A 26085-nucleotide genomic window follows, 5' to 3' on the forward strand; every position below is an offset into this window, starting at 1 on the left:
AACCACGCAATCCTCCCGTTCTTTACCTTTCACATTCTATTACAACGTTGCATAGCATCGTAAATGCGCTTTACGTTAGTTCTGCTTCACAGGCTTCCAGCGTCGTAATCGGCGCTTTAGCCCAACGCGTCGATAAGCACTGCTTTCTTTCGCGAGTGTGAAACGGTCTGATCGGAAGTCGCGCACTTTTTACTGCGAAAGCATTATACGTCCCATGAGCCAGAAAATCTGGCGCGATCAAGCGATGGTATCAAAAATGGCCGACGGCGCAACGAGTAAAAACACGTCAAAGGAGCGCTCGACTGACGTCACATTTTTCACAGAGCTTCCTGTAAAGAAAGTAAATGAATGACCCCTCCCTTCGAAAAAGAATATTATGTAAAGTTCGGTCCGGGTGGGAAACGAGCCCGGGCCTGCGGTGTGCGAGAGGCGAGCGCGCTTCCCCGAAGCCACGGCGGCTCCACAGTTCTGGTTGACTAAATGTGTAGCTATAGGGCGTGCGTCATTGCGTACGTCACCCCGCAGCCATCTCGCTGCGACGTTAGAGTGGATTAACTTTGCTACAAATTAGAGCAAGGTGGATTAAGAATACCGTTAGTTCTTCGAGGAACGGGGTGCTTAAGATGAATGTATGAATGAGGGGAAAAAATAAAACTGAAGTTTGGTTATATCAGTCACGTGTGCGTCCTGGTGGTATAATGAAGCATTCACAATATGAACTCGCAGTTATTTGGCAATGAGCCTCTGAATGGTTTTGGTCTGCTGATTAAGAACGCAAAGAAAGGAAAACGAAGAAGGAAACGCAGACCCGTTGCAGTACTTAAGAAGTCTTTAATGGTAATGACTTAGATAAGTTATAATGCTTTCGCATTCAAATCACGTAATGATACTTCAGTGAATGCCATTTTTTCTTTTTTTTTGCACGTGCGTAGAGATCTCACATGTCGCAAATGCAAACTATCCCTGCCCGCTCGGCTGCATCGCGCAGAGGCGGGCGCTGACACGTATACTGTACACGCTGAGTGACGCCTGTTGCATTCGGAGGCGATCTCACCGCTGCCAACCAGATGTAGGGGTTGAAGGACGGACTTCGGGATGAAAACCAAACTTGGGAGTATTTATTTTACATTATATACAGAGAGGTGAGAGTCAAGTAACAGTCGTACAGTCATTACGGGCCGGCAGCAACTCGGACGCTGCGGCCCGCGGCAAGAAGTTCGAGAGAGGTGAATCAGGGAATTCTCGGGTCTCTCTGGAATGCTTCTTTTAAACCCTTCGAGGACTGGAAGTAATAATAATAATAATATTTGGGGTTTTACGTGCCAAAACCACTTTCTGATTATGAGGCACGCCGTAGTGGAGGACTCCGGAAATTTTGACCACCTGGGGTTCTTTAACGTGCACCTAAATCTAAGCACACGGGTGTTTTCGCATTTCGCCCCCATCGAAATGCGGCCGCCGTGGCCGGGATTCGATCCCGCGACCTCGTGCTCAGCAGCCCAACACCATAGCCACTGAGCAACCACAGCGGGTGAGGACTGGAAGTCGCGTCATGTTTGGCCAATGGGAGAGTCCGCTCAGATGACGCCATTTTCGGCCAATGGTAGGCGCCCGTGCGATGGTGTCATACCCGGCGAAGAGAGTCGCCGCTTGGTCCCCCTTGCTTGATCGCTTGATCCCCCTTGCCTTGCTGACTAGCAACTCGCCGTCACCAAAGCCAAGTGGGGGCGACGCTGCCAGGCCTTCCCGGTATATCGCAGCCGTCTTGTTTCGGGACCGGTTTTCCTTGCAACAATGCCGGGCTATCCCTTCGTTTTCTGGAAAACTCAAGCATTGAATAGCTCCACCGGCGGCGCACGACCTGGGGGCCGCCAACTTGTTTGCACGTGTCTTGCCTCAGGAATGTGGCACCCCTGCTTCTGCATTCCTCAATTAGCTGTGCTGCGATTCGATGTGGTCTGGGGAACTCGAAGTAGCCTCAGGAAACGGCGCCATATCTAACACGCCGTCTTCTATAGCTGACAAGGACGCGCGCGTGTACTACGGCTTTCCACGCGAGCCCCTTCGCTCGATCCTCGCTGGGGCAATGCGCGTGGAATTTACACGGCGCGCATCCGAGAGGGGATCGATGCCACCGCGGCGTTGCCGCAGTGGGTGCAGTCAGCGGCGCGCCGAACATAACGCGAATCTTTTTCCGTCGGGCTTATCACGTCGTGGAATTTCGCGATTCTCGCGTAGAGCACGAGCGTGTGTGTAGGGAAAGTAGCGTTTTCCCATTTTTCTTTGTTTGCGAGTTTCGACACCATCGGACATTGTATTTCTTCTCCGTGGTGGCTTGGGCTATAGTCGGTGCGTACTCGACAGGGAAACAGCGCGAAAAGACGAAGGGCTCTGTGTTCACCTTATTTTCTGTCCGTCTCTTCGCGCTGTTCCCCTGTCGAGCATATTTCTTCTATTTGGTTGTATTCCTTTTAACAGCGTCACTTGCAGGTTTTTTTTTTTTCTTCATACGCACTGCCGTACTCTGCACTCTTTTATTGTTTTACTTTAGTCGGTGTGATCTGTCATTTATCTTCTTTCATTTTTTTTTCTTGCCTTCCCTTCAATTCCTGTGTGTCGGTATACCCTCCTTCCCGAACGGTAGTCAGGCTTTGCGCCCCTTTCGGCGGAAGGTCCCAGCTAACTCCTTGCTTTCTTTAAATTGCATTATGTTGCGAACTAATAATAATAATAATAATAATAATAATAATAATAATAATAATAATAATAATAATAATAATTTTATTCGCTGTTCTTATAACAGTCGCTACCGCGCGGTCTGCGATCGTCGTCGGTACACGCTGCCGAGAAGGCAGGCCGCCGGATGCATGTATAATTCTGTCAGGTGCGAGATTCGCCATAGGTGGAAGGCAGAGTCTGATGGTTCGCAGTTGACAAAGCTGATGACACAGAAATCTCCACAACGGTGCTGCAACGCTATACCGTTGTGAGGTTTACTTTATACTGCGACGACGCAGGTCAGTGGCGAAGTGCGAGAAAACGACTTTGAGAAATCTCCCGACAGATTCCGGAGAAGCTCTACAATGAAGCCTTAGAGCTAATTTAAGACAGTCGTCATGCTTTTTAATTACCATTACTATTTTGAATATTGTAATGCGAAAATTAGACACATAAACATGATCGATGATTGAGCTCGGTCATTTGGTTTTGCAATATTCGGGAAAGGAAAAGCAAATGTATGGAGTCAGTTTGTGTAAGCTCACAGCGATGTGTCTTACTGGCGCATCTCATGTCTAGCAGTCATGATTCGGTGGAATGCTGGGAGAAAACGTCGACGAAACTGACAAGCGTTGGGAGCTCAACGATAACGGGTGCGTGAACTTTGGTTCCCGCGTAGCCACGCATCAAGGTCCGACCCTGAACGCTGCCTGGGGAGGGAGGGCAAAAAAGGCTGTGTGCACGCCAGATTAAAAGGGCGACCCCGTGACCGCCGAGTAGCGCGGTGAGGGACAAGTAGCGGCTGCAACAAAGCGGCTACAACCGCTGGGTGGTGCGCTTGACCCCGGAGGTCACGAGCTTCCCGCCACGGGCCCCTCCGACCTGGCCTCGAACTCCAAGATCAAACGTGTGCAACGGAAGGACCGGAGAAGAAAAGATGTTCCTCCCACGGTATACGCAAAACACAACGGTTGCCGGAAACTGGCTATCGATATAAGCTGGAGGCACGCCCTCCACCCATCGTTGGCCCGTTACGACACACCGCGTGACGTCACCAGGACGGCGCCAGTTGTACAGGAAGCGCGTACGCGCATTAAGCGGAGAAATGTGGCCGCGTTCGACTCGTTGCGCGTACAAAGGCCTGACCCTCAAGAGCCGCACCAGAGAGCGGGGGCCCCCGTTGTGTTGCGCCCGTCTGGTGTTGGCACCACCTATCCGCGAGCCTCCTCCATTCGACGTCAGCAGCTTCCCGTTACGCAACCTCCCCCCAAGGAGCCTCGGGAGCTTTTCCCCCGGCACCGTTCCCTCCGAATTGTTCCGATCCAGAAGAGAGGGTGGGAAACATCAAGCAGGAAGACGCGCCGCTGCGGGCCAGCATAAAGGGATCCCTGTTGCTCCCCGCTAGTCGGAAAGAGAGATACGGGCGAGAAGGGGGGGGCGAAAGTCGGTCATGAGCCGGCTGGGGCCGCCCTCCTCTGCGTTGTCAGTGAACTTGGAAGTAGGCCAGCGGCAGGTCTGTCGAACGGTGCGACCTTCCCGACCGGGGTTCGGGAGGGGTCGCTAACCCCGGTCTCCGGGTCACGGCGCTCCTTCTCCTCGCCCAGAGCCCGCGGTGTGTGCCCACCTTCCGGCGCTCCGGGCGCCACTCGGCCCCTGCGTGGTGCGTCGCAACTCCGCGGCTCTCGCCGGGACTTACCCGCGCCACGCCGCGCGCGCACACCGCTCCTCGCCCGTCGTCTCTGCCTGACACCAGCACGGCACTGCCGCTCCGCGTGCAACGTGAGTTCCGTTTCGCCGGTTCTCTCTTTTTCGGCGCGTTTTGACGTTGGCTGGCGCGCGTCAATGCTCGGTGCACCGCTGATTTTTGTGTGATATTACGTGTCTGCTTTGTTATCTCGTCGCGATACAGTTAGCGGACCAAGCGCTCGGTATCGTGGCTCAGGCGCAATTAGCCCCGGTGGTACGCAGGCCGTTGAAGGGCTCGACCATTTCTCTCGTGTCTGAGCACATGGCCTATGTGGTGCGGTGCGCGCGTGCTTTTTCTTCTGCAAATATTTGTGTGGGCTCAATCCTGAGCAGTTATCGTGAGGGTAGGTAGGCAGTTGCCTGCTTTTAATTATAGGTCAATATTTTTTTCCTGATTTATCATGGTCACAGAATTCTTGCCTTATTACGAGATGCTGCGTTCTGTGAAATTCGGGGCAAAGTATTGAGCTAAGCGGCCATTTCCCGTCTCGTGTGAGAGGAACTACTTTAGCTAGAGTGCCTGCTATCCGCGTGCGAACACCGCCATTCAGCGTTCAGCTCCCTGCAATGCTTAGCACTGATTTGGACGTACTGACTGCTTCGCCTGACCTCAGCAAGTAAGTACCACTGCGTCCAGGTCGGAGTTCTCCCACGTCCCACCAAGATAAATTTGACTGACCTTTTATATAATCAGTTCGGGTGCTTGCAAAATTACCGAGAAACGATGATTCAACTTGCGCTCTCCATAACGTGACTGACAGACAAGCTGGCAACCGCAGGAAAATATTACGGTGATTATCGTGGACGCCGAATGCAAACCGTTGGGCGTTCGATGGCCTTTTATCGCTGAAAGAATAGTCGCGATTATGGTTTTGTCCAGTGCACACTGCTCTCGTGGAATCGTACGCCACCCTTCTATGAGATCGTGTTAGCGCCGCTAAACAGGCGGTGTATACATGTGCGAGTGGCCCTTCGCAAAGTTATAGCTTTCGGTGCTGTGCAAGCAGCGCGGAAGCACTTCTAGACTTCGGTCTTCTTGCATGGTTCGAGTTCGGTGGTTCGAGTGACTTGGTTGGGTGTGTGATCGCGTCGCGCAGTTTGATGTTGTCCTCGACAGCCCCACAGATCCTCGAATGAAGCTGCTTGCAGCCCCCATGAATTGTTCTGCCAAGCACAGCGCGCCTTCGAAGCACGTGGACTCGTCTGCATGCAAGTAGCGGTATAGGCCGGCGTTCGCACCGAGCCGGGGCGTCCAACCGAAGGCGCCTGCGAGCAAGGGCAGGTCTCCGCAAAGCGAACGAGTTTGGCGCGCGGGCGGTGACGGAGCCGTTTACTTTCTCCCTCTCCGATGGCGGCGTCTTGCGAAAGGCCGCGCTGCCCTTCCTGCGTGTGTGTGTGTGTGTGGCGCTCCGTCGTTAACTGTGAGGAGGAACGGCCACGCGACGGTGCGACACATGCGTCACGTGGCTATGCTTTGCTGCCGCCGCCACAACTTTGCACTCCTTTCCTTCGTCGACGGCTCAGTTACCGCTTTCATTCCCCATTAACTTATTATTTTACAACTGAGGAAGCGGACACGTGACAGACGGGTGAGTTTGCCCATTTCCTTCTGCCCCCTGCGCTTGGCTGGTTTGCGTCGCGTGCACGGCCGGTCACCCCCCTGCGAGCGCCGCCTCTCAGTGCGTCTTCTGTGACGTGTTTGCGCCGTCTTGGCGCGTGTAAGCAGTTAGTGCTGGATGAGGCGCACTGGATTTCATTTGCCTGAGCCAATCGGTGCAGATCTGCGCCCAATCCCATTCGGGCTACAATCAAAACAACGTTGCTCTCAATTCCTTCGAACGAACGCAGCAGAAGCGATTAGGGTATTCTAGATAAGCAGAACCACTTGTGTTCGGCAGTTGCTGAAATGACTGAACTTGACTCTGTTCGTAAGAGGCATTAACGTCGATGGCCCTGGCGACGCATTGTGCCAATGATTAGGAGATAACATATATGGGTGGAGGTGTAACACTTTTTTCCAAGAGTACCTTCAAATCATTTCGTTTCATGCCTTGACAAGTGTGTTTGTTTTTCGCCAAACAGCGCCATGCTATCGGGCAACTTATAAAGCTGCAACACGTGTAGATGGGGGAATTTCCCGCGACGTTCAGTGACCTCTTTTGAAGACATGTTCACGCCGCGACTACCCTCTTCATTTTTCGAAGCGGCGTACCGCCCTTACGCCGAAGATACGCAACTGGTGCGAATGAATAATGTAGATATTGGTGAGATATTGGTAAATGTAGATATATGCGCAAAAGGGGGCGCTACATTTGGGTTGGACTTAGGGTGCCTTAATGCGCTTCCTCTCCGGGGGAAGAGAGACCGCATCGAGGCACCCTAGCCGGACCTAAAACCCCCATCAAAAGAGACAACAATGAGGAAAACGCGCGTTCCTCGGTTTAGAATTAATATCTCCTGGATGCAGAGATGTTGTGTAAATTATAAATGATGAACCACCGTGTATGAAATCCAAGTTGAGAACATGCGAGGACACATCGCTTTGACACGCAAACATAAACGTCAGTTCAAACTCTCTGTCAGTGAGATTAATAGCGCAGTACAAACGCAACTTGAGCTGTTCGCGAACGCTGCTTGGGATTATGTTACAGGAGAACTTCCCCCCCGAGCTTAACCGCTTCTCAGCTCGAGTCTGGATGGGTTCGCACACATCGAACGGAGTTGGACATTGTTTTCATCCGCGCGACTTGGTTGCAGGACTCTACTACAAATACCAGAGACGGAAGGGGGGGGGGGGGGGTTATTCATACGTAGCACTTCGCCCATGTCACAGGACAGCATTAATGTGCGCCTAGCAACGCTGCGGCTGTTCATAACTTTAGGTTTGCATCAGCGGCCTGGCAAGAGGAAAAAACGCGGCGCGGCAGCGGCAAGCAGCCTCACGTGGGCGAGGAGAAAAAGGCAGCGGCTCTTCTTTCCCCCGGCGAAACCAGTTTCCGCCCTGCAACCAGTCAGCGGGGCGGCCAGGCAGCCCAGAGCCTCGGTAACCTAGTAAACCGCAAGATGGGCGCCCTTCCCCCCGCCGCGCTTTCCTTTCGGTTGCCCGGCGGCCTCCTCGCCGCCGAGTAACGGCGTGCCGTTATGCTCTCTCGCTTCCTCTCGGAAGCCGCTGTCGCACGTGAGCGCGCTCACCTGGAGAGTTTTTCCCTCCTTATTGGGGTCTCGCGCGGAGAAGCCGCCGCGAGAGAGCTGCTACGTTGCGACGTTCCTCTCTGGGCGGAGCGCAACTTTCGCGAGGAAAAAAGAAAAATAGTGTTCCCCCTCTCTCCATTAATCGCGTCCCCGAGGGCTTTGACGACGTCACGCCGGCGCTTGGAGAATGCGCGTGACCGGGGCGAGAAAGCAGTACGGGATGTCGCGTGTTGTGCCGCAGACGGCCAACGACACCCTCGCACGGTCGTCGCGCGTGGACGGCCGCCATGTCCGCGTCGCAGGATGGAAGAAAAGGCTGCAGGGCGCTGCATTTATGCCATCAGCCAAGCCTCGTACGCGATGCCCCAGCGACCAGTCAGGCTCGTCAAAAAGAACACTTCGATTTGTCCAGTTTCAGAGCTAAAAAAGAATCCGTGCAAAGTATACAGCCTGGCATGCTAGTTTGGGGCGAAGGCGAAAAGTCGTCTTCGCTCCAAACTTTGCGAGTGAAGGCGATGGTGGGGCAATAAGTGCAATAATTTTATTTCTGACCGTCCGTCGGCGACTTCCTAAACGCAAGAACTTAAACTAACGCCGACTTCTGTACGCTTTTATTGTGGTAGCGTCACAGATCCATTTGGGTTGAGGATTTGCTTATTTAGAGTGCGGCAAACCTAACCACTTCTTGTTCGACACTTGTTGCTAGCTTTGTGCATTGTTTCCACAAGGTAAAGAGACGCGATACCACCTCCAGGGAATTGCGAGATATTCGACGACGATTGGCGATAGGAAGCAAGTGGCTCATGTCAACCGTTGCGTCGCAGGCAGCCCAGTATGACTTAACCAAATTGAGGATTTCGATTCTCGGTTCCCGCCTAACCATTCCGTCAACTTCTATTGACGCTGACGGTACGCGAGGTCAACGCGCAGTACCTTTCTTTCCCAGGCGCAAGCTTCAAGCATGCGCATTTTAGCGCTGGTTCGGAGCTCATAGCGCTCTGTAGTTTTTTCCTTAGCGGCACAACACTTGGCTGTCGCTGTGTCTCCTGCCCAGAAGATGGGTGCGTAGCGGCTGCTGTGACCGACAGCGTACAAAAAAAGCGCAGCAAAAGACGCAACAAAGCGATCCAAGACCGGAGTTGTTCGCTCGAGCGTTCCAGGCGTGCCGACGCGTGATTTGGGCGCGTGAGGCGGGCCGAAAATTGTCGCTCGCGAGGAAAACCCTGGCGGTCCCGAAGGCCGCGCTGGGCAGTGCGCGCGGCCATCAATCAATCACGTGCTGCCACGAACCGAGGTCCGCCATTGTGCAGCGGCGGCGCTCTCGCGTCGCCGAAACCTGTTTGCGCTGCAGCGAACAACAACGCCTAGCCGTGACCCTCTTTGGTCGCCTCGAGATTGGCCATGCAAATAGGCGCCGCCAGGAGAGCGAGTCACGGTGGCTGGCCTTCGCCACTTTCGCCGCCCGGCCTTCCGATGCGCCACGACGGCGGCACTGCGTCTCCCGATGCGCGCCGACGGTGCTCGAGTCCGAGGAATCGGGTCGAATCAACACTTCGAGCACACCGGCCCAGGTTCGCGCGCAAGCGGGACGAAGAGGGTCGAATCGCCCGATGGCCCTCGGGGCAAAGCCGCACGTAAAAAGAAGGCGATCGACCAAGGTTCAGAGTTTTCGAAGCACCAGGAATATGACGCACGCATTGCGCTGAACTATGCTGCTACTCCAACCGGTCCAAGTTCCTACTTAATTGAAGTCGAGTCGTGCTGGTGCGACTTCTGACTCGGCCCGCTAGCACCGAGTATCATAGTGCGCAAGCTGTTCTGCCACGTACCTAACCGCATCGTGTCGAGGTCAACACCCGCGCGAAAACACTCCCTTTCAGCTTGCGTAAGCGGCACACGTCGAATTGAGAATGATTCTCCTGAGATGCAGAAGTATAAGCATTATGGTGGACGGTTTCTTTCGTCATTCCCATGTTAGCGAATGAAACAGCGCGTCGTATCACACGTTTCAGCCACGACTACCTCCAGTCAATATAAATAAATTATCCGACACAAAATGATTGCTGGCAAAAATGCACAGCAGCGGTGAACATCAGCATTTGCTCGATAATAATTAAGAATATAGTTAATTAATTATTAATTTTCATTAACTTTAACTCACTACCTTATAGGACGCATGTTGCTATTGTTTCGAAGTCAGTCAGTGCTCAATGCATATTCACTTAATCGGCACCATGAGAACTAAGTTGTTAGCTGTTCGTCCGCAAAATATGTCGCGAAATACATAGGTATTCTGCATAGAGTTGTTACGCATTGCGTCAAAAAGGCTTTCCCTGCAAATCTACAAAGCCCATATGACTTTCAGCACGAAGTTTGATGACGGATATCTTCAAACTGGTGCTATAGTTAATCTGGTGATTCCTGCTTAGTGAATATGGCTTGAGCATTGACTGACCTACATTTCGCTGTTACAATATGGGGGTTAAAATAATTCTAAAGAGTAGCAAAAGTTAGACTTATTGCCGATTGTCACACAAATTCGCACCTCCGCCATTGCTACGAATATTGCCAAGCAAAAATTGTATTTTCGTCTCAAATCTTCCGATTTGGATCATGGAAGACGGTCGTCCATGGAACACGCCACACATGAACTACATGATTCTTGATTGCGGCTTGGTAATACACACGCTGGATTTTAAGGCGTTCAACAGCAATAACCTAAGCAACCGTATAACATCTTATCTCGCTGAAATGACCTTTCTCGGAGTCTCTGCTTTGTGCTTCGCAATTTTCTCCAAGTAAACATTCACAGTTATAGGGGCAACTCTTTCCTAGAATAGCATTTGTTTTCAGATAAAACGTAGACCACCTGAGACCATCACCCCTCCAACCTCCCCCCCCCTCCTTTTTCCCAGCTGCATTATATGTGGTTTGTTGTACTTTTACAATAAGAATCGGATTAATTTATTAACTTTCAAGATGCCGATTTATTATGGCACTTATTTTCGAAGCCGTCATTCTTTGTTGGAAACGACGTAGTGCATACGTTATCCCCGCTTGTGCATATATAGCCGCGTGCCTTCATGAGGAGTCAGGTTAATTTTTGTTGCGCATGTCGGTTGTAGCGGCTGACTTAAAGGTGTGAATGGCATCGCGCCATTCTCTCGCTTTGAGGCAAGCAACACTGTGCGTGTTTGGTTCTCGCTAAAAAATGCGAAAAGGAAGGAGTGAATCAGGGTGGAGGGTGGTTGAAAAGCAGCAAGGATGATAGCAGTTGCCCCCGTGCCGCCGCGGCCGCCGCCGTCGTGAAAGATAGCGTCCTTGGACTGTGGCCCTCGCCGCCTCCTCGCGCAGCGACCGCGAGCGAGAGAACGAACGAGCCGGAGAAGAAGCGGTAAAAGCGCCGCGCGCGCACGCACACACACACACGCGCGCGCGCCGGAGGAGAAAGAGCGTTTGTTGCGCCGAGGAGGAGGACGAGGCTACGCACGCCGTGCCCCAGTTTCGCGCGGCGGTTCATTGCCCCCTGCGCAGCCGGTGTCCTCGAGCGCGCGCGCGCGCGCGTCACTGCCGCCGCCGGTTCCTGCCGCGCCGCGGCGCTGCGTCAAGGCGCAGGGTCACGTGACGTAACGGGACTTTTCCCCTCCTCGCAGCTAAAGCTGCTCCTCCCTACTTTTCTCTCTCCCTCTTTACCTTTCTCGCCTCGCGCGCGGTATTTCTTCCGCTTGCGAAAGCTTCTTCTTTTTCATAATTTCTCGGAAGCCCCATCGCGCGGCCTAGTGCTGCTTGCTTGCTGCGCCCTAGGCGAGAAAGCGGGCGAATCGAACGATTGTCCAATGAAAAGGCGAGAGAACAGAAAACATGCGGCTTTGGTTGAGAGTGAGCGAGCGAGAGCGCCCCCGGAATGCCCGGACTAGGCAAAACGGAGGAGGCGCGCAACGCCACGACACTCGGGAATGGATTCTACGTGCTGTCGCAGCACCTGAGCGATGAACGCATTCCGTAACACACGCACACAACATCACGTGGATGGAGGGGCGGGGTTGGCGCTGCAATTTGAATAGACGTCATCATTCTGTGAGGCTGGATGTTCTAGTTTACAACCTAAGTGGTGGTGTAAGATAATTGTTATCGCATCACGGGCTGCATAATGCTCCCTGATTTCTCGGGACGCGCATACTGTATTATCTGGCCTCAATTAATATCACGCTGAGCAATTGTTTGGAGAACGTGTTTCATACTACGCCACACTATCATATGCAATTTCAAGCTTCGGTGAAGTTTGGGGATGAGATACATTATTGTCTTAATCATAATTACTATGATTCCGCGAATTCGAGAGTCAGTTCATAGTAAAGGCTGCAAGAAGCATAAGAAACGCAAACGTAGTATGTTCTACCAATAAAAAAGTACACTTAAATTGCATGTTTTGAAGTGATGAGCGCTTTCCTTTAAGAGGAGTCATACTTCTTTTGCGGTAATAGGCTTTGGTTCATTCAACTTGGTTAGTGACGCTAGCCCTCCCTTTTCATACTCAAGAGTGATGTCTATGCAGGCTGTATGTGTGCTTCACCAAGCATCCTCATAGAGGTACAGGAAGAATTACAGAATGTCGCCGTCAAATTTCTACTATATATATATATATATATATATATATATATATATATATATATATATATATATATATATATATATATATATATATATATATATATATATATACTTTGAGAGCATTCAGCTCACTTTTCGCACAAACGTTAAATACCGCGGCCGTTGGCAGCATCACACAGAAGTTTTGTGAAAATTTGTCGTCATTATGCTACGACTACTAGATCTGGAATACCCAAGAAATCGGAGGCGTCGTCATCCTTTGTTTCGCCTGACAACAGGTACTCAAAAAGCGCGTTATGAGTCACCTTGCCAGTCCTCTAGATTACGCAGGTCCCGTAGCTGCGCCACAGGTGGGCCCCGACTGGCAACCCGGAGTGCCATGTGCGCTCTTGTCCGCGCATGACACTGGGAATGCGGCGTGTAGGCAGGCATTTCCTCTGTCGTCTTCCCGGCTGATTTCGCAAGGAGAAATGGGCCCACTCTCTGTTCCTCCGAATGAAAATAAAATTCTCGGCGGGCAAACGCGAGGTAAAACGTGCTTGCGCGGCCGTGGGCGACGGGCCGCGGAAATGTGTCGGTCTCGCGGCAGCAGCCGCCGTTGCGAGGGGGGGGGGGGGGGCGCCACGCTTCCTCCGACACTGACACGCTCGCAAGGTTATTGAACTCCCGCACTGAAACGAGCGGGCACAGAGCGGAAGAGTGAGAGAGGCGTAGCCCGAGGGAGAGCGCGACGAGTGTTCGGGGCGGAGCCTGTCGCCCCTGGCAACTGATCTGCCACCGACAAAAGTGAAAACAGAGAGCGAGGGGAAGCCTTTGATGGAGGAGGGAAGAGCAAGAAGAAAGAAAGAAAAGCGGGCGGCCTACTTTTGGTATCGCAGCCGGCGCAGCGGCGGTGGTTCTCTCTCAGGAGGACAATGACCTCCACGCTAGTCGAACGAAAACACGCCGGCGGCCCTGGACGTTCGGCGCGAGCAGCGGCCGCCGCTCCACGGAGGCGCGGGAAGGAAACGGCAATAATGCGGCGCCAGGCTGCTCGGAATCTCCGCCGTCGTCGCCGATAAAAACTAGTGCGTGCTGACGCCGCGAGGAGATTATGAAAATCGCTCCTCCGCCTTCAGTTCCTCCGCTTTGCCTGTTTCTTCTTGGGCGCTCTTATTTTTCTTTCCCAAACTGAGCTGCCACCCAATACGCTTGAGTGGCATTTTCCTGCTTACGTAAATGACCCCACAAAAAAGCTTCTTACGTAAATACAGCTTCTGTTTACACCATCCCTGAGTATCGAAAAACACGCCTTGGTCAGGGGGCCGCGCCATCTAATTCGAAAACGGTAACATCGCCCTTCTCAAGTAGACAATGAAACCGGAGAAGTGACCAGGTCGGTATACAGGGCGCTGGCCCACACGTGCGACGGGAAACAGGATGCTACAGTGCCGAGTGGCGTGTTCCGCGAAATGTGACCTGCGTCCGCACGCACGGTGCGTCTGGAGATGCGTTGTAGTCGCCCTACTGTGCTCGTTGGAGGCGTTCATCCCCTGAGCGGCACCGAGTCGCCAGCGCTCATGGCGGCAGGTGCGCACGCTCGCTATAGGGGACAGGGAGTGAAAGGAAGACATGCTGCTGCAGGTGCGTGCACAGGAGGGCGGTTCGCTAAATTTAGTGAAGAGCCCGCACGAAGGGTGCGTCGGCTGCCGGGCGTACTTTGTTGCCTAGCGGCCGACTGGTTGGGCGCAACCACTCGAGCAGCGAGCGCAGATGCGACACCGAAAGAGATACCCATGCTGCGCCAATGTAGGTCGACGGACCTGAGGCCGTCACAGGGATGGCTCACGCCGGTGACAGGTTGCGGCGCCACTCGCGGTCAAAACTCGGTCGCTTCGGCATCGAAGCCGGCGGTGATGCGGCGCCGCCTCCCTCGCTGTGTCCTGGGTCTGCCTGCACTCTTAAAGAGCCCCTAAACCACCTCCGATATTTTTAAACATTTCAAGCAAACAGTGCACCGAGTTCACATTGCCGTCACGGTCAACGATGCTAAGCGCGGCTGCGGGCGCGCCACAAAATAAAATAAAAAAATCAATCCCGTGCTCCTCTCCGGGCCTTTCCGGTATCCCCAGCACTCGTCGTGACGTCACCAGGGTGCATCTGATGATGTCGCCAGGGGCAGACGCTGTCGATTGGCCGAACAAGAACCTACGACTTTCGGTTAGTCTGCAGGCAGGTACATGCGCTCCCTGCTCTTCCTCGTCGTGTTGCTCGCTAGTGCGCACTTGCGCGAATCGGTAAGTACGGCCCGCAACGCAACTGCCAAATCGCTTGTGTTACAACACCATCGGGCTTAGTGATCTGATTAGTTGCGCGAACAGAGTCCGACAGTGATTTGCGATGGCTAGAAGGCATCCGTGCGTGATGCTTGGCTACAAAAGCGCCGACTGGCGAGCCTTTCTAGACGTGCGCGCAACACAGGGTACATAGCGGCACGCTTCGCAAGAACACGGGCCGGCACGGTAGCAACAGCGGCTAGCCGAGAAGCGCGGTAACCGGAAGTAGACAGCGTTTTGAAAAGCGTGTTGGTGATGACGTACGTAACGTGGCATTCGGAGGAGCACTCGCCGAGGAGGAGGGACTAGCCGACGAACGGAGCCTAGCGAAGGAAAGTGCGAAACGAGCGAGGGCCGCGTTTCGATCATCAAACGCGTGTAACTCCGGTATTACGGCACCATTTCGAAAAATTATCGCGGCTACGTGTTTCTTGCACAACTGCAAGACCACAACTAACTTTCACCCTCGGGATGGTTTAGTGGCCCTTTAAGCCCGCGTCAAAATGTTGCCACATTACGGGAAGGGAGCCATGTCTAGCTTACAGCACCATCCTTGTTCATGGTCTTCTCGACCAAAAACTGCGTGTCAATGGCGAGAGGGTCGATCGCGCGCTCTGATTCTATAGTAGCTGCACTCGTAGCTTAGAGTAAACTTACATCGACCACGTGGCTACGTCTTTCCGACATGACACAAGCGACCGCAGCGATTCTCGAAGGCAGAGAACGCGAAGGCAGAATTCCGAGAACGCGAACTTCAGTCAACTGAAAACTAGTCTTACCATTTTGTTCCGTCAGGAGCTATGACTCAGCTGAGGTCTCAATATACTGGACTCTAGATTCTTTAGGACCGCGAGTACGTGCGTACGTGGTTCAGTATTTTTCTTTATTTTAGAGAACAAGCAAGGTTACAATGGCACGTTCTCCAGCTCACCAAACGACTGAAGAATTTAGAGGGAGTGTTTGAATTTTGCGAAATGCTTTTCTGTCTAAGCCTTGCCTGTAAATGTTTCGGTACGATGCATTGCCTACACGTAAATATAAGCGGTTCTTGAGTTCAGACGTGACCTTAATGTTGTCTTCTCACACTTCACCAGTATCAAATGAAATCTGGTTGAGATAGAAAGCTTCCGCTCTGGCTCAAAAATCTATTTCTTCTATTGGTCTTACTGCGTAGCGCACAACTACACAATTCATTGGCGCTGCAATGGCCCCTGCTTGTATTCAAACCTGCTACGTACTGTCCCCGCTCAGCCTGTAGCCACGCCCATTCTTTATTCTGGCGCCCGAAAAAGTGTGTCATTGTCTCCTGTAATTCCGCTCTCGGCGTTACGGTATTAGTTCTGCCGCAGTACTAGTCTTTCAGTGGAGCAGCATCCTTTCCAGGGGCGTTGGCATTTATGTATGTATGTATGTATGTATGTATGTATGTATGTATGTATGTATGTATGTATGTATGTATGTATGTATGTATGTATGTATGTATGTCAACGTTGAGCACACACCGATTTTCCTTCTTGTTACTTGGGCAGACGGCAGGTATAATTTACTTCAATGTGTAAAGACCTTTTTGGCTTTTTTTGAACGAGCACACAAAGTAAAATACATTCAAAACACCAAGAAGGAAGATCCAGGTTTCTCACCTATTGCAAAAAGCCAGCTCGAGGTTACCTTGAGTGATTTTGCGGATATTACCTTTATTTCTTCGTAAGAAATAAATTTCAATGTATTCATTTAGGACTCTCTATCAAGTAGTTTTCAAAAGTGTGCAGACAGAAAGCCTTTGCATCATACACGGCGTACCTACTTTTGATCAATACAGATCGCAATCGCAAGTAATGCCTGTCATTTACGTTCTGACTTCTCTCACCGATTTCGCTGTATGAACAAGCCAGCGAAATCTGCATCAAGCACGTGCACGCTGTGTTTTTGCGATGGATTGCTCCCAATATAACCAACATAGGCTACGTAGAGCCAAATGTACCTCAGGATACATCTAGCTTCATATCAGGCCATAGCACATTTGTAGACGTCGGACACTCTCATCTGCGAAAGCAGCGTTCTCGCAGGCGAGCACTTGTGCTTGCGAACCGCAGCGATCGTCCCCGTAGTCACAAGCGTGCGTCGTACGCTGTATCACGTGACATATACATTTCGACACAACTGAGAGACTCCTCCCGGTGTAGGACCTCGGGTCTCATTGAGTGTCGCCCGCCAGCGTCCGCCACATAGAGGGGCTGCCAACTTCATTGATATCGGCTGTGCCGCGAAAGACCTTGAGGCAGCGGCCGAGCGAGCGACGGCTCTGATAAAGCGTCCCGCCTCGACCAAGCGGCGGCGAAGAAACCCAGACCTTGAGCAGCCCAGGCAGGCAGCGCGCCGCGCAGGAAGAGAGTCGATGGCGGCGCGGCGGCGGCGCTGCAGTCGGACGCGGAAGCGAGAGCGGGAAATAACCCGCTCCCGCGCAGGGGTGACTGAACCCGGCGAGAGAAAGGCGCCGCGTGGCCCAGTTTCCGCGAGACGCGCCCTCCGCGACGTCACGCTCGGCGGCCGGAAAGCGAGAGGGAGGGAAGGGGAGCGTTGCGCCGCGCGCTCCCCACCGTCACAGCGTCGACCGGGAGCGGTTCCGCCGCCGCGCTAGGAAAAGCCGGCGGCTGCGCGCGGAGAGCGCAGACGTTGTCCGGCCGTGGGGCGCCGGGAGGGTTCGCCACGACGGGGCCTCCGAAAATAGCCAAAGAGCTCGCGCCGCCACCCCTTACGCCAGCGATCCGATCTGGGAACTTCGGCGGCGGAACGCGCGCGCGTCACCGGCGCAAACAAACACAGCGTTCCCTCCCCTGTTTTTTCCTCCCCTCGGCACAAGCCAACCGATGGGCCTGGAAGGGGTCCGAAAATAAATCCCACCGCTTGGCGAAACGGGGTCACCGCTTGTTTTGCTCCTGGGCGGAAGAAAAGCGCTGCCCTGTGTTGTCCCCTCATGGCTCTCGGCGCTCTTCGGCATGTGTCCGCAGGAAACACCGCGCGCTATCCGTGCAACCTCCCCCCCCCCCTCCTCACTTGCTGCTTGCTCAGTTCACGCACGCGGAAGGGCCCGCGGAACTGCCTCCTCGTTGAACTCCTTTGGCGGCGGCAAAATGGTTTGCGTCCGCCGCTACGAAGGAGAAACCGTCACGTTGCTGAATCGGAAAGCGAAATTCGGTACTTAGCCACCTGACGACCACACGTTGTGGCGCACCGAAATAAAGCGACGTTTTCGGGTGACCCTGCGGAGAGAGAGAAACGGAAAAAAAGAATACGTCGGGGAAACGCCAAGCGCCTTATAAATAGCGCCCGAGCCGCCGCCATTGTCGGACGGTGGCAAACATTTAGGTCAAAGTTGGGGCGCCGAAGCCCTGACCCTCCTAGCAAAAAGGAACGGCGCAATTAAAATAGCAGTGACGTCTGACGCACTGTTTTGGCGCCGCCTGCTCCCCTTGAGCAAGCACGGCCGCCAAAGTGTGCGCTCGCGGCGGCGGCGTTCGAGGCTTATACTGCGAGAGGCTGCAAATTTAGCGCTTGGCCTTTGCTTGGCTGCTATCTTTTACATGTGTACAGTTACGGATGAGAAGCGGGAGAAAAAAAGTAACGACTGCTAGTTTGTTCACCCTCCGTCCTCGCTTCCGCGCTGATTGCAGCAACCACGCGCATCTGTTTAGCAACTATAGCTGGTGAACGATTTCAAGAATTTACCCCTTTCTCATAAATTCGGCGTCCTTAACTCCGAAACGGAACCCCGCTGCATGAAGCCCGAAATGTCGCCGTAATCGAGACAGTTTAGCTTTTAACAGGACAATTGTAGCCAAGTCAGTTTGGGACAGTTAGTGCTAGTTCAACTCATTAGTTGCAATTACCTAATACAAAGCAGGGTATACGCTGCTCGTGCGCGAGCGAGTGCCTTAAAGTAGGAGAATAAAAGGAAGAAGAAAAAGAAACTTTAGAGACTATCGAGTGAACGTAGCGTAAGTCATATGAGTGACCATGACGGAACCGAAATCTAAGGGCACTCTGTTGAATCAAACTCCTCCTAGTGGCGTCGTTTGTTGTTCAGGTAAACGCTGCTTCACACTTATATTTAGTATGCTATTCGTGTTTATTTGTTTTTTCGTCGGCCACGACGCGCGCACAGGCGTGCATACACGCACAGAGACAGAGAATAGGTGGACGTTCGTACGGCAAGTCTGATATCTATTGGATAACATCCCTGCCTTTCTCTCTCTCTCTTTTCATCTCTGATATTTATGAGCATTTTGCCAAGACGTCATTGAGCAGCTGTGTCAGCATCTGTAGTATTGACTACGGTTCTGTTAGGTCAGTAAAAAGTTAAGTAATATTGCGTAAAATTTACATTTCACTTGCATGCACTTAGTGTAATTATTGGCGGGGAACGTGACGGCATCAGCATTTCTCAAAGGTTATCGTTTGTGTTGCCGCCAATGTTAAAAATCGAGCCGTTATACGCGCGTGCATTGTTCCAGTTTTCCGCGTCGAGCTGACGAAGTTGCAGCTTTACACCGATCGTATGCGTGGTATATACGTCATCACGAGTTGACACAACATCTACTTGCGCTTTGAAATGAATATCGTTGTATTCACTCAGCGGCGCTTTATGGAGGATAAATTTCGCAGTTTCGTTCCGCCCAGTAAGGAGCAAAAATTTCTGAGTAAAGATAGCCGTATTGCATACGATTCTGATCGTGTAGCCCACAGCGGATTACCCGCTTGGGTCATTCACAGACTATATAGGCGGATACATGGGTACGAGAGAACTGTGGAAAATACGAAAACTTACGAAAAAGAAAATATGAAAGACGCTCGTTGGACCGCGGTCATTGTGTAACCAGATTTTCAGCGTAAAACCCGGTGCAACACAATAACCGAATGACATAAGCGAACTCTTTCATTACAGTTACTAATTTACTCGTTTTACTCTTTACTCTCGGCATTTATCATAGTATAGCCTGTGAAACGTTAAAGTGAAACTAGACTTCGGGATGTGCATTTCTACGCGATAGTGAGACAGAAAGAGTGCAGTCGGCGAATAACGATCTATGAATTACGCTCGATATCTCGTTGTGATAGAAAGCGGCTTGCTTAAACACGGAAACCGCCCTCAGACAATCACGCCCTTTATTAAGAGCGCACGCTCGTCTTATTTGGATCCTATTAATTCTCTGTTGACCAATTTATCAGCTAAAGAAAAACGCTAATCACGATTAACGTGTTAATCATGGTATGTGTTAAACGCTCAAGCATCTCGGTTGCATGCGTGAAAAATAATTTGAACTGTATCAGCAAATTACACTGCTACAGTACACTCCCCTCCCTCCCCACCACTCTATCCCCCCGGAAAAAAGAATAAAAGAAAGAAATCCACTCATACCATGAGGAGATGTTTGGAAAGCAAGAAAAGCGACGCAGAAACGAAGACGGATGGCGACACCATTCCCGCACCATGCTCGCCGTGATGTCACGGATTTCGACGGCTTCTGCTCGGACGTGGCTAATTGTTTATTGTTAAAGAAGGTCGCAATCTCTCACGGAACCAAGGACCTAAGATAGAAAGTTTCGAGAACTTTTACTGCGTTGGGTCAGCATCTACGAGAATACCATGAAATCTGGGACATGAGGTACGACCACTGGCGTAGAAGTTTTTTTTTTTCCTAGGGCGTTTACGTGAATGCGACGCTGGCGCATCACATTCATGCGATCGCGGCTTTTGCCTTTTCCTTTCTCCTTGTCGGCAAGCGTGCTCACGCCCTGCTACAGAGCATCCGACCGAAGGTGATTACCGCAGTACGGCTGGCCGGAGCACCTGCCACACGTAGTAACCATTCCGCAAATCAAACTGCACTCATTGCGTGGAAATTCGAACCTGTCGAAGGCGGCGGGAATTCTAGAAACAGTGGAACATTGTCCCGCACGCGGATTGCATGCAGCGTTGATTCCCCAAAGTGGCTCTAGGCAGCAATACAGATGACAAACTGACTTGCGCAACTGTTGACGACACATTGCGCTGGGCTTGTCGGCTTGACATGATGCGATACCAGTGCTGATGCGATACCACCAGCGCTGGTATCGCGTCGCTGTACCATTGCATGACAAGAAAGGCTCAACGAAGTGTCGACGCTAAGGAAGACAAGGTCGACATGCACGCTGGTTCAAATGATTCTATGATTAAGTGTTGATTACGTCTGTCTATTTTTGATTGTCTCTTTGTCATCTTGATTACTCTGTTATTTCGTACTTTATCGGTATCATATTTCACGCACACTAACGTCACCTTCTTTTCTGTAGCATCGACACTTGGTTTAATTTTTTTTTTAATCAGGAGGCTAGGTGGGCATATCCCGGTGGTTGTGCTGTCTATGGTGCAATGCGGCTAATTTTCGATTGTATTGGGGCGAATTACACACGTACCGTTAATTTTCACTCACCGTGCGACTAGCTTACGCTTCTCCACGGCACCGGCGAAGTCGTCTTCCGGGCGCCATGCCACGTGCAAGCGTTGCATAGTCCAAGTGAACTTGCCCAATTTCCCAAAAGTGAGCCGTATGGCGGCTTTGCCTCAACAACTCTAATACTACGGTGGTGCACTCTTTACAGAGATATAGTGCACTATTGATAATTTTCGACTATATTGGCGCTAAAAACACCCGTGCTCTTACTTTACCTACCCTCCGACTAATTCTCCCTTCTTCACTCATTGAAACCTACTCTTGGTACCATTTGCGCCTTGTTACAAAGTGCTGGAGACGCTCAAGTGCTGTTTTTATTATTGTTATTATTGTTTTTTCCCTGGAAATGGTTACAGTAATGGTACGCAGATCCCAGATACGCCAAACCCGTGTGAAGCTAAGAAAACTTCTTCTTCAAGAAAGGACGAGGTCGCGCACCTAAACCACGGTGTATAGCATGCGAAAGTAAGGGAGTCACAACCAGAATGGGTGGTTGTGTGGGGGAGCGATGAGTTGTGATGTTTCGATCATTTTCGGGCAAAGCCTGATCCAGCCAAGCAGTGTAGTTTGCGGCCTTATAGGATGCCCTGAATTTCATTGGCGCAGCGTGCGAAAGTGTCAGACGGTTTTTCCAGCCCAAAAATCACTCGGCTTTCATCGCAGAGCCTTTTCTGCGCTATACGTATTCTTTAAGCCATTAATATGAAAGTGCTCCATGTGACCACTTTTTGCTGTTGCACACACGTTCAGACGGTGGTTTATCATTCCCTACATGCGCCGCAGCGCATGGGTTATGGTGGCTATTACAGCCATTATCCGCGAATTCATATCTGTAAGGCTGGAGTGGCGGTAAGGAAGCCTGCACCACGAAACGTCCCAACAATTGTTGCGTAATGGCAGCTGGTGTTATGGAGCAAGGCATGCAACTGTTCCCGCTAGAAGCCTTTCAAGATAGCCGTGCGCTATTTGTGCTCATTCGGTCCCCCAGTTACACAAGTCAACTATACGCGGCTGCCGAGGTACCTTCATATAAGACGTGTTGCGTTACTCTGCAAAATTACAAAATGCCGACCTTGCTTATCTGAGTATCCTGTTCACGGTGTGAAATGTAGATGATTTGTTCTTTAGCCGCGTACTTACAAGACTGTGCAACAATTCCTGCAAGATACATGCTTGACAGCGCATCTTTCATACCTGCGCAAAAGGAAATATTTGAGTGTAGAAATCTCTTAAGATTTCCGTGGGCTTTTGCTTGGTTGTTATATAGAACATATGTAAGAGAGACACACAAAAAAAGCAAGCAGCAGTTGTTTTCTTTTTTGTGTCCCGTTAATCTGCACTATCCTGCACGCAGTAAAAATGATAATCCCTTCATTAAATTATTTAACAGAATTCTGAGGTTTTACGTGCCAAAACTACGATCTGATTATGAGAAGACGCGGCGTATCGGAGGACTCCCGATTAATTTTTACCAACTAGTGCTTTTGAACGTCCACCTAATATTAAGCACACGAACCTCTTTGCATTTCGCTCCCACTGAAACGCGGCCGCCGCGGCAGGAATCGAACCCCTGACCTCGAGCTCAGCAGCACAACGCCATAGCCACTGGGTCACCGCGGGAAATGACGATTTCTTCAACACTGGCCCAAACGCACTCTGGGGCCATAACTGGGTGGTACTATAATAACACAAATATAAATGAACGTACGAAAGAAACCGATCATAAGTGGAATAAAACGATGAGTAATAAAAGTTGTCAGCCCCACATAAAAAAGATGAAATTAAAAAAAAACAACTTGCTAGCGTTTTATCGCGAATTGCACGAGATCTTCATCGTTAGCCTTCGTCTGTGGAAGCGTTAACCTCCTCTTGCTTCGAACGCTTTGAAATTCTGTCTGGTCATGTTCCTCCCACTAACGAATTCTATGTTTACCCTTTCTATATGTATTGCTAATCTTATGCAAGAAAAGAAGTGATTCGCCCTCAATAACCGTTTAGTTCCTGCTTGCCATGTGTGAAGTGCGCAAAGGTTGTGTGTCATGTGAGCTGGTGGAGAAAAGGAAAGGAAGACGACGGACATCGACTTATGGCACGAATGGATCAGGCCAATGAAGCAAAAGAAGACGACGAACTGCCTGATGTGGCAAGAGCGAGCGGAGCCGCGAAATAACAAGAATGAAGTAGCCAATCAGAAACTGACACGGTCTTACAGAAATGAAAAACAGTTCGAACCTAGAGAGTGCAAGACACGGACGGAGGAGAGAGACAGAGACAGCAAAACTCTCTTCAGCTCATGGTCATCAGAGCAGAGTTCGTCTGTCCATGGTCTTGTTACATACCGGCGTCGTGCAAGGCAACATGTGAACAAATAAGTTAGCTTTGCTTAGGCCCACCGGCACGATGTTTGAAGCTGCCTCAAGCCAGGAACCACTCATTTTCTGCCGTTGGAGCACAGCTATAAGCCAAGCCGGGGGTATTCTGTAAGTGTACACCTAGTGGACATGTCTATTTCGTGTGCTGCTGAAATTCTGATTGCCTGAGCTGGGGTACGCATGAGGAGACAGGCGTCGACTATGGGATTGGTTTGAAACCTCTTTCCCGAAGAAAAAATGTAACGGATGTACCACGCTTTGAATCACCGTACTTCCCGAGTTAGAAGTTCATAAATGCTTGCATCAGTTTTCGGTGCTTGTTCACTTAATACTGTCAGTTTCGGGACTGTGTTACGGTTATTTCTAATTCAAGATTAAGCGTAGAGCACAACGTATAAACACCGACACAGAGACAGATATGGAAGGACAAAGCGCGACTTAGGAACTATGTATTACTTTTGTTCGCTCTGTTTTTTCGTTTGCTGACCTTACGTTTCAGTTAGTTCTATATTCGGGTTCGGGCAGGTCGAGACGAGCGATGCCTTCGATGTTTCATCGCTTTTGAACTTCGCGAATTCCCTTGGCGTCCGTCGCATTGAAACAGTCGGCCTGCCGGTGCTTGAAGCGCCGCTCTTCAGACCATTATTACTTCGGCTAAGTTATATGCGGAATTTAATGCTTATTTTAGTACTTAGTATCAGTTCTTTTATTTCTTCCAGTGAAATCTTCTCAATGTTATGTTCACCGCTCGGTAGGAGCGTAGGCAATCCTGCGTAACAAGAAATTGTCATCATCATGCCGTCTTCGCAACAGCACGCGTTGTGGCAAACAATTTTAATCCAAATAAAGGTGTACCACGGCCAGTTTTGGACCACGGCACTTTTCAAGTCGTTTTCTCGCGTCCGCTACAACCGACTGAATCATCAAGACATGGGCAGAATTCGTGCTTCGTAAACAGAGCTGATGCCTCGCGACGCTGCTGCAGCTGCGATGTAGGTAAGAAAGCGCAGCGAGAAAAAGAGCTAGGTAGCGCCACGTGACATCGGCGCCGAGCCGTTAGAGGGAGGAGGCGATCGAGACGACGCGCTGGAGTGTCTGGCAGCGGCGCAATAGAGGCTTTCGCCGGTCGCGTCTCTGCAGTTCTGGCAAAAAGTAGATAAAGAAAGCGCCTGGGTCATCGGCGCGCTCCGTTTCAATTGGCCGCCTAGTATCCCAGCGTTCACAAAGGCAAGCAAGAGCCGTTAACGCACAACAATACGAGTTCGAAAAAATACACAATGCACGAGTTTGTGGCCCAATCTAAACCAGCCATTGCTCTTAATTCTCCTGCAACAGACATCGGTTCCAGCATGTCGTGGGCAATAAGTCCGCGAGGTGACGGTTCGCGGAAGCATACATTTGCGTCATACTAAACGGAAGCTGGACCAACGTCTCTCGGCACCCGTCCGGTGGTCCAGTAGCCACATTAGTGAACAAAGCACGGCCAGGGCGTTTACGACACGGCTCATAGCTGACGTGTTGATAGCTTGTACAACCGACAAGCCTGTGCTTGTCGGGGCACTGCTTCGACATTTCTGCCTTCCCTATAAAGAGCAGCGCTGCATCAGACGGCAATTGGCCACAGTGACTCATTGGTCAAGTGTATCTATCTAAAGTAAATCCGTGGAAGTCGACTTTAAAAGTAACGAGGAACCATTCGCGCGTAGAAAACAAGTATAATGACGACTGGGCCCATTTGTGCTAACGCCGAATTATGCCCCCGTGCATTCCTTAGTTTCATTATACGAATAGAAAAAGTGCCTAAACAGAAAAAAAATAGAACTGGAAGCAGCGAATAGACGCGGCTGAGGTACCCTCTTAGCACCTGCGATAAAGGAAAAAGAAGAGAAAGCAGAAAAGAACAGATGAGCACCGTATTTTCGACAGCGTATAACACAGGCCGGAGGAATCAAATAAGATCGGCGCAGGGAAGTGATTTTCTGCGCTTTAATCACCTGATAGGAGCGCCTTGCCTGGCAAACAGCTAGAGAGTGAGAGAGAGTACAAAAAAAAAGAAGAAAAAGAAGCTATAGTGAAGGAAGACGAGCGAGAAAGTTCGGCTAGGCACCCGCCTTCCTTTTCCTCTCTGCTCCCACTGAAGCCACGCTTGCTCCTCGGCTGATTTTCTCGGCCTTTCGCCCAGCAGCGGCACGCTCAAGCAATATACGTCGTGCAGCGGCGCGTCCCGGAGGCTTATGGCTGCTGCCTCACCGCGCCGGCGCAAGGAAACAAGACGAATGAAATGGGAAATGAGATTAGATGCGCGGTCCCCACCGGGACTCCGCGATGCGTCGCAAATGGAGCGACGGTTAGCGCATTGCAAGCAAGCGCATACCCGGCCCGTCGCCGTTCATTCGTTCGCTCTTCCGTTTCCTACACGCGCGCCCACTAGCGACTGTCGTCGTATACTGCGCCGAGCAGCTTCCACACATAGGGTCGCTGGAGCACTTTCTCTTTCGGGCAAGGCGTTACAACTACGCAGAGCAAGAAACGTACAAGTGAGCAGCCAACCAACCCAACCAAACAATCGTTACGCGGATACCACGCACTGCGAGGTGGACCGGAAGCTTCTTTTACATTATTGTAGATACAATATTTTCT

The 26085-nt window shown here is 51.2% G+C and overlaps 1 protein-coding gene across 11 annotated transcripts in view; it reads left to right on the forward strand.

The window, feature by feature from the left end:
- Positions 1-26085, forward strand: part of LOC135918209 (hormone receptor 4-like) — a 197737-nt gene that overhangs the window by 146162 nt on the left and 25490 nt on the right. The window contains exons 1-2 of one of the 11 annotated variants that reach the window (XM_065451898.2): positions 4145-4231; positions 4323-4497. The exons of 8 other annotated variants lie outside the window; for them this stretch is intronic. In XM_065451898.2, coding sequence (XP_065307970.2) covers positions 4169-4231; positions 4323-4497 — 238 coding nt within the window. In that variant the 5' untranslated portion in view covers positions 4145-4168. Of the gene's footprint in view, positions 1-4144; positions 4232-4322; positions 4498-4786; positions 5082-5853; positions 6054-26085 lie in introns of those variants that run through there. 2 more of the 11 variants (XM_065451896.2, XM_065451895.2) reach the window with 2 other exon arrangements.

This window comes from Dermacentor albipictus, chromosome 1 (genome assembly GCF_038994185.2).
Source record: "Dermacentor albipictus isolate Rhodes 1998 colony chromosome 1, USDA_Dalb.pri_finalv2, whole genome shotgun sequence".
NCBI classification, from domain to species: domain Eukaryota; kingdom Metazoa; phylum Arthropoda; class Arachnida; order Ixodida; family Ixodidae; genus Dermacentor; species Dermacentor albipictus.